Source organism: Peromyscus maniculatus, chromosome 1 (genome assembly GCF_049852395.1).
Source record: "Peromyscus maniculatus bairdii isolate BWxNUB_F1_BW_parent chromosome 1, HU_Pman_BW_mat_3.1, whole genome shotgun sequence".
Classification (NCBI taxonomy): Eukaryota; Metazoa; Chordata; class Mammalia; order Rodentia; family Cricetidae; genus Peromyscus; species Peromyscus maniculatus.
In genome coordinates, this window is record NC_134852.1 from 165518612 (window position 1) to 165531261 (window position 12650).

The window sequence follows — 12650 nt, forward strand, 5'->3', positions numbered from 1 at the left end:
GGAAGAAGACCTTGGAAAACTAGAGATAAAACAGAGTATCCATGGAGCAGCCCCCAAAATCACTGCATAGCTACAGCTAGTGAGTTAAACTTGGTGCAATTTTCAGAGATGGGAAATACATTAGATAAGTTTTGCTACCAAAATATAGCAAAGTTAATTGTATGTTCCTACTAAGCCCTTGCTGCCAAGTAACTTTTAGTATATTTTAGACAAGTATGTTTGTAAGATGTAGCAAATAGCAAATCAGTCATTTCAGGGTTACTAATATAAACATTATGTTATACCAGGAAACTATAAGAAACCCTAGTTTTGTAATTAAAAACTGTATTCATAGTGAAGAAGTAACAGTCTCCATTTGTACTAATCGCAGATATGTGACTTAATTCAGCCAATTTCTATCCAGTGTAGGCTCCTTCATGCTAGATGATGCTCACATTTTAGTAAGAGAACTTGGTTATATGTAAAATTTCATGGTAAGTTATATGTAGAATAATTTTTCACTTCCTCCTTTCATTCTAGGAGCCTATCATAATTCCCACATAACACAGATGCAGAATACTTCAGAGATGACTCAGTTTATTCTTTTGGGGTTAACAGATGCCCCAGAGTTGCAAGTCCCTTTATTTATCATCTTCACTCTTATTTATTTGACCACACTGCTCTGGAACCTTGGGATGATTATGTTGATTCTCCTGGACTCCCGACTTCACACTCCCATGTACATTTTTCTCAGTAACCTCTCACTGGTAGACTGTGTTTATGCCTCAGCTGTCACTCCCAAGGTAATAGAAGGATTTCTCACAGAACACAAGATCATGTACAATGAATGTGCTGCCCAAATGTTCTTCTTCATAGCCTTTGCAATTATTGAAGTTTTCCTGCTTGCCTCAATGGCTTTTGACCGTTATGTAGCAGTATGTAAACCCTTGCATTACTCTACCACCATGACAACTACAAAATGTGCCCTGCTTATTTCTGGTTGTTACATCAGTGGACTCTTACAATCTTCTATCCATGTTGTCTTCACTTTCCACCTCTCCTTCTGTCATTCCAATGTGATTAACCACTTTTTCTGTGATATTCCCCCATTGCTGGCTATTTCTTGTTCTGATATATATAATAATGAAATTATACTCTTCATGTTGGCAGGGTTCAAGGCTACTTTAACTCTACTGGTTATCTTAAGCTCCTACCTACTTATCTTTTTTGCAATACTGAGGATGCGTTCTGCTGAGGGCCGGAAGAAGGCCATTTCCACCTGTGCATCCCACCTCACCACTGTTTCCATATTCTATGGTACATTAATCTTCATGTACTTACGACCCAGTACTAGTCACTCCATGGACACTGACAAGGTAGCCTCTGTGTTCTACACAATGATCATTCCCATGCTAAACCCTCTTGTCTACAGCCTGAGGAACAAAGAGGTGAAGAATGCCTTCAAGAAGGTTTTGGTAAAAGCACTGTCTTTGCTACAGTTAGTCAATTAAGTATAAGTCCTTGAAAATTATACAAAACTTCAAATAGATGTTTACTTTTATATATATGTTAAAATTATTTTTTTACTTTAATTTCTCTTAATGGATATTTAATATATGAAGTTTTTCTATTCATTCTTTTTTAAATCTGACTAGGAACAGATAAATTTGGATATCATATTACTGAAATAAAGCACTTTAATTTTAATAATCAAAGATTCTAATCATATATATTACAGTATTCCACATAATACCACCCTGTATATGTGAATTGCTTTTCTATAACTATTTCCTCTGAAGTGAAACACTGGTCCTTGAAATAGAGAGAGGATATAAGACTAAGAAATTAAAAAAATTTAAAAGCTCATGTGTCTCAAAAAAAAACCTTAAAAGACCTAGGATGAAAATGAAACTTGCACTGCTCCAGATCATTTTTTTAAATTTTATTTTATAATTTAATTTACTTTTACATATCAGCCACAGATTCCCTTGTTCTCCCTTCCCTCCCCCTCTGGTTTCCCCCTAGCACATCCCCCATTTTCATCTCCTCCAGGGTAAAGCCTCCCATGAGGATTGAGTTCAACTTGGTAGACTCAGTCCAGGGAGGTCCAGTCCCCTTCTCCCAGGCTGAGCCAAGTATCCCTGTATAAGCCCCAGGTTCCAAACAGCCAGCATATGTACTGAGGGCAGGTCCTGGTCCCACTGCCTGGATGCCTCCCAGACAGATGAAGCTAATCAACTATCTCACTTATCCAGAGGGCCTGATCCAGTTGTGGGCTCTTCAGATCTTTGTTCATAGTTCATGTGTTTCCATTCGTTTGGCTATTTGTCCCTGTGCTTTTTCCAACCTTGGTTTCAACAATTCCCACTCCTACAAACCCTCCTCTTTCTAGCCAATTGGACTCCTGGAGCTCCTCCTGGGTTCTGGCCATGGATCTCTGCATCCGGTTACCTCAGTCATTGGATGAGGTTTCTAGCATGACAATTAGGATGTTTGGCCATCCTATCACCAGAGTAGGTCAGTTCGGGCTGTCTCTCGACCATTGCCAGTAGTCTATTGTGGAAGTGTCTTTGTGTATTTCTGTGGACCTCTCTAGCACTTTGCTTCTTCCTATTCTCATGTGGTCTTCATTTATCATGGTCTCTTATTCTTTGTTCTCCCTCTATGTTCTTGATCCAGCTCAGATCTCCCACTCCCCTAAGCTCTTTTACCCTCAACCCTTGCCCTTTATTACCCCCACCCATGTCCAGGTTGTTCATGTAGATCTCATCCATTTCTCTGTTATTGGGCAATCCCTGTGTATTTCTTGGTGTCCTGTTTTCTAGGTAGACTATCTGGATTTGTGAGTAGAAGTCTAGTCATCTTTGTTTTACTTCTAGTATCCTCCTATGAGTGAGTACATACCTTATAAAGATACAATACTCACAAAACAGGTCTTTAGAACTCTAACAGTTACAAAATGCTAGCAAGAAGAAACTCTCAATCCAAGCTTCTTATAAGTTGTTTATTGAGTTCTAGAAATTCAGATTTCTTTCTGAGTAATTGCCCATGTTGGTTGGGCTTTCTAAAAGTGAATCTATTCTAGCAACACTCATGTTACTTTAGACAACTCCTCACACACGTGTGTGTAAACACAGTTACCACTAAACTCATGGGTTCAGCAAGCTCTACTTAGAATTGCATCTTCAGTCTTTCATTAGGGCTTTGACTGGTTGAATAAACATTTTTTTCACCTCTCAGAATAGCCATAAAATAGAGCTGTGTTGATGGCAAACCATAGATAGATAAGTAGATAGACAAGACAGATGATGATGATGAAGATGATGATAGATAGATAGATAGATGATAGATAGATAGATAGATAGATAGATAAATAGATGATAGATGATAGACGGATAGATATCACAGTTAAATTCTGAAATATTCTATAAAAATTTTATTAGTTCCTTGAGTGTTTCCTACAATGTATTGAGATAATATTCACAGCTGCGTTTTCAACATTTCTTCTTCCCTTCCCATCCATTTATGTGTCATTTTTTTCACTTCAATACCAAATTTTTATATTCCATATAATCTTGAATATATGGCTTCCACTGGGGTGTGGTAAACTTATCTGTGGCTACATTTTAGAGAGAACTGTCTCTCACTCTCAGTAGGAATGAATTGCCAAAATTTTCATGATGACTGTATACTCAACTCTGAGGTTTCCATTGAGTTTTTTTTACACCATCTTCATTTCAGCTATACTTCTCTTCAATAGTTCTGTTTAATGAAATCAGATTTCAAACCTCTAGGTTGTCTTTGTTATCTTACTCAAGCATATGTTAGGGATTTTTTGGAGATTAATGAGGTATTTACTGCTATTCTTGATAAGTTCATTAAGCTGTTTGTTGATGTCTTATTTAAATGCTTTAAACCATTTCACAAGTTTTATGATTTTCCTTTAAATCATTTTGTCCTGTTGTTCATCTAGGTAATTTTTCACAGAATACAAGCCTATAGGACAAGGAATTTTAGGGGACATAGATGGTTTGGGTCTTACACATTGTCTGTGTTTTAATGATGAGTTCTGAGCATGTGGACTTCATTTTTTGGTTGTGTATCTAATCTGAGAGTTTCTAGGATGCCTCAGACTATGTTGCCTGGATAAAGCAAGGGGACTGGGGATGTCATGTGCAAATAAGGTTCCAGGGAATCATCAAGTTTATCTGCATACATATTTGAAGACAAGGTTTGGCCTGGAATTTGGATATAGTACAATTGATCTAGAGTCAAGAAGACTCATCAGAATGTATACAGGATGTAGGATTTCTCTAAATATTGGAGGTTGTATGTGGCTTGAGTATCTAGTTTGAAAATGGAGAGCAAGAGCAAAAGCACATATGTTGGCTAAAGTTTCCCTGGAAGCAAGTAGGCCTGGGATCCTGTGAGTTTCAAAGGAATTTTAAATGGCTGAAGGATGTGTTCTCTCTGACAAACAGCTGTCAGATTAGGGGAACTGGAGTGGAAGAGAGTGGGAGGGAGGACAAGGTAGCCTACCTGTGTGTGACACATTTTAACCTCTGGTTCTTTTTGTGAAATATGAGTAAATTTTATTTATGTTTCTTTGAGAATTTCATAAATGACTACTGTCTTTATGTTATTTTTACCCCTTCTTTTTCCTAGTTAACTTCTTCCTTGCTCCCAACTTACTCTCAAATTCATGACTTCCTCCTCTTTTATGCATGTACCTCTGAGCCATATATATAATCAAGTGAGATTGGATAGTCTATTTGGGGGTTTGTCCCAGGTATAAACTGATTATTCTCTCAGTATCCATTTCCATTTTTTTCTTAATATATATATATATATATATATATATATATATATATATATATATATAGAGAGAGAGAGAGAGAGAGAGAGCTTTACAGCACCGTTCAACAGCTTCCACATTACATTCACATGAACAACAGATTCTGGAGTAAATGTTGTTATAAAGATATGGAATTCCAAATTATATTGTGTTTAAAATTTTTTATAAGATTCAAAATAAAAAATTATTGTTTCCTTTTTGGAATTAAGAGGACATGGCTCTTTCTACATCCATTTGACATGTCAACTGTTTGGGTATTTTCTTTAGGATTACTTTACATTGAAACCATAATATCAGTGTTAGTATCCATGAAGTGATCACATGGTATATGGACAATAATGACTCTAATGGGTTTAATTTTAATACTAGCACATTTTCTATTGTTTTGAAAAGGCATTCAAAATTATGGCCATAAAGTAACAAGAATAATCTAACATTAACTATTGGTTAAGATAAGGTATGAACCATCTCTCACATTGAATGTGAAGGGAGCAAAGTTCAGAGAAATGAGTAATCCTCAAAATTCTCAATTCAAGATTCTATATGCAGAAGTGTGCTCAGGGAGAAAAGTTCTGTCCTTAATGCAACCAGAGCAAAAGTGTGGGAGATTACCATAGCCCCCATATAGGCAAGTACAAGTAGATATACTTTATAAGACAACCTGTGGGGGTTAAAAGATCTGGAGAGTATGAAGTGCATTCTATTCTCTCTTACCCTAATCTCACATACTCCCATATGTAGAATAGTTGTATATGTGAAAAATGAAGTTATGAACATGAAATGAAAACATCTGAATTTTACAGTAACTAAAAATTCCTTCTATATTTTTTTTGAGTTACTGAACAGCATCAAGGCACCAGTAAAAAGTATGTTCAAGGGATTGTACATTTTAACTCACCTATGTTTAAATATAAGAGTCTAGTTAAAATCTCTCATTAAAAAATAAGCATGTCACTAGGGAAGAGATCAAATCATTACCTATCTACTGATATTTAAAAAATGTAAGCTGGGATGTAGCTCAGTGGTACAGCATTTGCTAACTATGAACAAATTACTTGTTTGACCTCTGACAACAGCAACAGAAAAATGGATATAAACGTCAAAAATTATGTGACAAGGGTTTATTACACATGAGATGCACTGATAACCTTTTTTTGCATTGTATCCTGATATATGACTACATGTTCCTGCACTGCACCTCTATTGATTAACACTCTGGTGGACATTTTAAGCAAGAGTATCTACAATTTATTTCAGGTAGTACAAAATAGTCTTTGCTGGATAACTGTGATAAACAATATGGTATAACAGCAAGCTGGAATGAACCCGCGAGTCATAACTTGCACAGTCTTTTACAGTTGTTGATACCAAAGAAATTCTAATGTCCACTTCTATCATCATTAACCTTCTTCTACTCTGAATTCACTTGATGTTACCTTACATTAGACAAAACATTGACACATGATAAAGAATGTTACATGTTTCAAGTGGCATAGTAATGTTCATCTACCACAACATTTAATTTCCTTGTCTCCTCCTAGGTTTTAATTTTCAAATGATGATAGAAAATATTTCAGAGGCAAGTGAATGTATTCTTGTGGGGCTAACTGATGCCCCAGAACTGCAGATCCCTTTATTTATCATTTTCACTCTCATTTATTTGATCATGGTGATTGGGAAGCATGACATGATCACATTGATTCTACCAGACTTTTGACTCCACACTCCCATGTACTTTTTCCTCAGTAAGCTCTACATGTTATGGTGTGTTTATGTCTCAGCAGTCACTCCCAAAATAAAGGAATGGTTTCTCACAGAAAATAAGATTGTGTGCTTCAATTTATGTACTGTCCTGATCTCCTTTGCAGTCTTTGCTGCCTCCAAATGTTTTGTCTTAACCTCAATGATCTATGACCATCTTGCAGCAGTGTGTAAACACTAGCATTATACTACCACTATGGCATGTACCACAACATTTATCCTAATGGCATCTGTCACTTACATTTGTGGACTCCTTCAATCCTCCATCTATGTTGCCTTCACATTTCACCTCTCCTTTTAATCACTTTTTCTGCAACATTCCCCCTTTGTTGGCACTTTCCTTTTCTCATATTTCCAAACCGGAAATCATTCACTTTACATTAGCGTCATTAGATGTTATTTATTGTTATTCTTTTGTTTGTCTTAAACTCTTTCCTACTTAGTTTTGTTGCAGTCCTGTGAATTAATTCAGATCAGGGTCAGAAGAATGCCTTCTACACCTATGCATCCCACCTCACCACTGTTTCCATCTCCTTTGAGACTGTCATCTTCATTTACATACAGCCCACCACTGTATGTGCACTGTGTGAACACTCTTAATATTGCTTCTGTGTTCTACACTATGGTCAGACACATGCTTAACGATCTTGTCCATAGCCTGAGCAATAAAGGGATTAAGGGTGGTTTGAAAAAGGTTTTTGGAAAAGCAAAGTCTTCATGGTCTTTGACAGGTGATTAATAATTGTGTGTAAACCATATGAAACTTCTATTAAAAACTTTATTGTCCAGTAATATTTTCATTGTTGTACATATTGTGTTTAATTTCCCTGACTGGATATTCACTTCATAAGAAATCTCTTCATGCTTCTGGGAAATGAATAGGATAGAGTAAACTTTGGGTGTCTTTCCTTGAAAATAGAGGCCATTTCGATTTTGAGATCCAGGTCCTAATTATATGTATTATAAGATTCCACACTGAAATTTACAGGATAATCTCATACATATGTGGTGCTATAGTTATTTTTTTCAATGCCTAGAATTTGAAATAATACCACAATTCTTTCATCCACTAAATTTAACCATTCTCTGGCACTGATGCTCCGATGCTCCTGAGAATTACCTTGAATGATTGCCCAAACACCAAATCTCATTCAGGACAATCTCACTTTCTATATTCATGACAACATACAGAAATTGATATCATGGTCACTCATTATCCACACTTCCTTAACTCTTGAAATCAAAATGTTCAGACACAATGTGATAATAAAGAGTATGTAAAATGAGTAATAAAGAGACTATTTGGTCCTTGAATCTTAGAGATTTTAAATATAGTTCAGGAAATAGGAATTTACCAAAAATGGCATCCATTCTGTTCTTAACTGCTTCTTGGACTGCCTGTCCAATGGATTTCCTCAGGGCAAGGCATCGATGGAAAGAGACTTTTACTTGGCAAGGACCAGTAGTCAACAGGACAGCATAAGAATTTACAAAATTGATGCAGCTTGCAGGCACTTTTCTCTCTCATTGTACTGGTGATTCTTTGTGTGGTTTTTAGTTTTACTTTGTCAGTCACACATGCAATAGCTGTGATTTTCCCCTGGAAATTCTGATTTTTCTTGAATATTTTCTCTTAAGATTCAGCTGGGAGCTAATGTTTCTCAAATCTCCTATCTGGAATTATTAATTACAATTCCTCATCCTGGGAACATTTCTGACTCAATAGAGACAGTCAGATACATATGAGAAAAAAAACACAATGATCCATTGTTAATTGGAACATTAACAATGTCTCACAGTCCTGGAAAGGAGAGTAAGGCATGCATACAGAGAACTGGGAACATCAGAAATACACATAGTGCCAACTGTAGAGAGTAAGTTTCCTGGACACAAAGTATATTGAATCAATGGTACGATCTGGTATGCTGCAAGAGGAAAAGATGCAATGTAAATATGGGATGGGTAGATCCATATTCATCATACATTTGAGCTTATATTGGTGGAGGAAGTATGATATTATGGGATGGAAAAAGATTGCCTCATCAAGGACTTTTACAGAGAGATTGAGACATGGGAACCTCTTATAAAAAATGGAACCCCATAACATCATATCTTATAGACAAGAAAGAATTGTTTGTGTTTGAATATTGTTGTCCTTAAAGCATTGTGGCCATGTCTATTACTTTTTAACATTGTAACCACAAGTAGCTGCCAGCTGACATAAGTGCTGCAAGAGCAGGATGAGTCTGGTTGGATATTAAGTTAAGCCTGCAAAAATACAGAATAGAGCTATGTAAGGTGTGGGAAAGTGTATTTGGGGAAGCATAAAGTGGAACAATGGGGACTTTTATAATGATTATGATGTATTTCTTAAAATATAAAATATTTCCTAAAAGTCAAAAATAGAAGGCAATAGTAAAGCTGTTCATGTAATCTAGTAGAAAAATACTCTCTTAAACTATAAATAAACATGACTTGAGCTATTCAGGTTCACTGGAGTACAATGCACATGGTGGTCAGAATTTTTCCTTGCACTAATAATCCTTCCTTGGTTTAGAACCTGAACCCATGCTGAGGCTGGACCCCATGCAAATATGACTAATGAATTTATAAGTAAGTATATAGGCATTATTTCTGGAAATATAGAAAATAATGCATTGAAAATTGATCTCAAATTCCCCAAAAACCACCAACTTTGAATTTGACTTGTAATAGTCTCTGATCAAAAGATCAAAAGTGAGGAGAGATTCTGTCAAGAACCTTCAGATAACTGAAATACTATTGTGGATGGATAAAATTAACTTAATAAAGCTCAACCAAAACCATATCCAAGGTGGAATTTTCAAAGTTAAGATGCTCTCTGTTATTGAAATATTTCCTTTTGAATTCTGGCTCCATTTGCTATATTATCACTCATACCCTCTACCAGGGTTGTTTTGTTAATCAAAATTACAAAATGTTTATTGAATAAAATAAATTAAAATTATTAAGTAATTAAGTAAATAAAGAAAAACTATATGAGTGAATCACCATATGAAAAGATATATATATATATATATATGTGTGTGTGTGTGTGTGTGTGTGTGTGTGTGCGTGTGTGTGTGTGAATGTGTTTGAGGAAGTATGTTTGAATGATTAATCACCAAACTGTATCTTTAATGAATGATCAGAGGAATCCAAAGCTGCATGTTTTATTGTCCTGTAGAAGGAATTTCTCAAAGTTTACTCAATGGTATGCACTCTCTCCTCTTACTACATTAAAATATAAAAAGTGTTCTCATTCACTAGTCACATTCATAGTTCATTTTGAAGTCCATAGACTACTTCATACTCTGCAGCCATCTTTTCTGTCATGAAGTTTAAGATCCTACCAAGATTCTGAAGAGCAAGATGCCTCATCCTATGCAAAATCATCTACCAAAAAATAGAGAAGAAAATGTCCACTGGTCACTCTCTACTTCCTGATGAACTCTAAGGTAACTAGGGAGAAAATGAACTGGTGTTCATCTCTTACACTCATCTCAGTTAGGCATAGTCTGGAAATTGACAAGAAGAACATTTATTCAGCAAAAGACTTCACATACAAAATAATTCATACTTAACACATAAGGACTCCCCTATTATCACTTGGAATGTGCAGTAGAAAAATAAATATCTGGAAAGAAATTACTTGTGGACTCAAAACCAAGAAAAATGGTCTGTTAATTTTAGGTTCAGAAGACACGTTTCTCTGATATGTGCAAATGCAAATGCTAAGAACAGAGTTTTAAATTTGACTGAGTACAGGTTCAAATCACACAAGTTGCTCTGAGAGTTTTTACTGTGTATCCACAATATACATATGGCTATCTATTACATAAAATTGAAATAGCATGATGAGATATATTTTAGGCATGTATTAGTCAGTATTCTCTAGAGTAACAGCATCTATAGGATCCAAACCCCTATACATAAAGAAAGGAGACTTATTATTTTGAATTACAGGCTGAGGTGTAGGTAATCCAAACAATGGCTGACTGGGAATGGAAAGTGTAAGTATTACAGTTACTCAGTCCATGAGTCTTGATTTCTCAACTGGGCTCCAGTATATGCTAAAAATACAAATGAAAACTAAAAATATAAACTAATACCAATGAAATTGAAGGTTGAGTTGACATAGCAGCAGATGAAACAATAATTTCAGAAAAATCTTGGCATCCAGATTGGCCTCTTCTAGAGGTGAGTATTCATCTTGAAGGAATTAGACTTTTATCTCAGGTAAAACAAATGCAAGATAGGGCAAGTACTTAGGCCCAGAAAGACTAATAGGAAAACTAAAGCCATGTGTATCTAATATACCCATGACTTTATGGAGATGTGATTTGTTGTAGCAATGGAAAAAAAAAAGGTTAACATTCCTCCAATATCAGAAACAAACCATGAAATAAATAATGCATTTGAGAAAAGCATTAAAAGACACTTTACTCAGCCTTAGTGCAGGGAGGAAGGGATTGGACATGACCTAACTGAATGTACAAGGCTCTCCTGACACCCCAGGCTTTGGAGGAGGTGGGAATGGTGACTGGGTTGAAGGGGAAGGCTGGGAGTTGGAGGAGAGAGGATAAGGCATACCATGGTAGATATGTAAAATGAATAGAAAATCTCTTAATTAAAAAACGGTACCAAAAAAAAAAAAAAAAAAAAAAGAAAGAAAAGAAAACAAAGCCGGGTGGTGGTGGCGGCGGCGGAGGCGGAGGCACACGCCTTTAATCCCAGCACTCGGGAGGCAGAGCTAGGCGGATCTCTGTGAGTTCGAGGCCAGCCTGGGCTACCAAGTGAGTTCTAGGAAAGGCGCAAAGCTACACAGAGAAACTCTGTCTCGCAAAACAAAAACAAAAACAAAAAACGGTATTATCAAGAACTGTAACAGATAATTCAGGTTGTTCATAAGCAGGACACAACAGTAGATAGTTGCTCAAAGGTACCAACTTCCTTTCTTTTAAAATGGTTAACTGACAAACCTGAGTAGGGTGAAAATGACTTTTGACATGAGAAAAATTACAGGCACTAGGATAGCCATTATAGGAACAGCTAAATGCTGAACATACTGAAATGTTGACCACTCCTTGGGATTCTCTTATATTTGTTGATAAAATGAAATCCGGAGTGTAGAGAATGTTAACAGATTTAAGAGACCTCAGTAAGGTACATTAATCAATGGGCTCTTTATAGGCTTGAATTCCCTAACCTTTTGTATTACCTAAGGGATGATCTATTATAGTGATTGAATTAGAAGACTGCTTTTTTTTAATTATACCTTTACAGGAATAGGAGAAAAAATCTTCCTTCACAGTGCCTATTTATAATAATGTTTATTCTGTTTAAGGGATTGAGTGGAAAATTCCTCCACAAGGATTATTAAACAGTCCCACCTTGTGTCAATATTTTATGCAACAGCCATTATAAATTATTTGTAAACAGTTTCTTCAATCTAAAATTTATCATTACATAGATGATATCTTACTGGCTGATTCAGATGCAGACACCTTAGAAAAATATTTGAAGAGGTAAAGACAATTTTGCCTTGCTAGGGATTATTAATTGCTCCTGAAAAAATACAAAGAGGGGATTCTATCAGTTTTCTAGTATATATGTACCACATTTTATTTATCTATTCTTCAGTTGAAGGGCATCTAGGTTGTTTCCAGGTCCTGGCTATTACAAACAATACTGATATGAACATAGCTGAGCAAGTGCCCTTGTGGTATGATTGAGCATTCCTTGGGTATGTGCCCAAGAGTGGTATAGCTGGGTCTTGGTGAAGATTGATTCCCAATTTTCTAAGAAATTTACCATATTGATTTCCAAATTGGTTGTACAAGTTTGCATTCTCACAAGCAGTGGAGGAGTTTCCCTAGTTCCACATCCTCTCCAGCATAGGCTGTCTTCTGTGTTTTTGATCTTAGCCATTCTGACAGGTGTAAGGTGGTATCTCATAGTCATTTATTTTGCATTTCCCTCATGATTAGGGATGTTGAGCAGTTCCTTAAATGTCTTTCAGCCATTTGAGTTTCCT

At 36.0% G+C, this 12650-nt stretch overlaps 1 protein-coding gene across 1 annotated transcript; it reads left to right on the forward strand.

Annotated features, from left to right (window-relative positions):
- Nucleotides 1-545: 545 nt before the first annotated feature.
- Nucleotides 546-1490, forward strand: LOC143272457 (olfactory receptor 5B12-like). Its single transcript, XM_076567470.1, has one exon. The coding sequence runs from the start codon at nucleotides 549-551 to the stop codon at nucleotides 1488-1490; it is 942 nt and encodes a 313-aa protein (XP_076423585.1). The 5' UTR covers nucleotides 546-548.
- Nucleotides 1491-12650: the final 11160 nt, after the last annotated feature.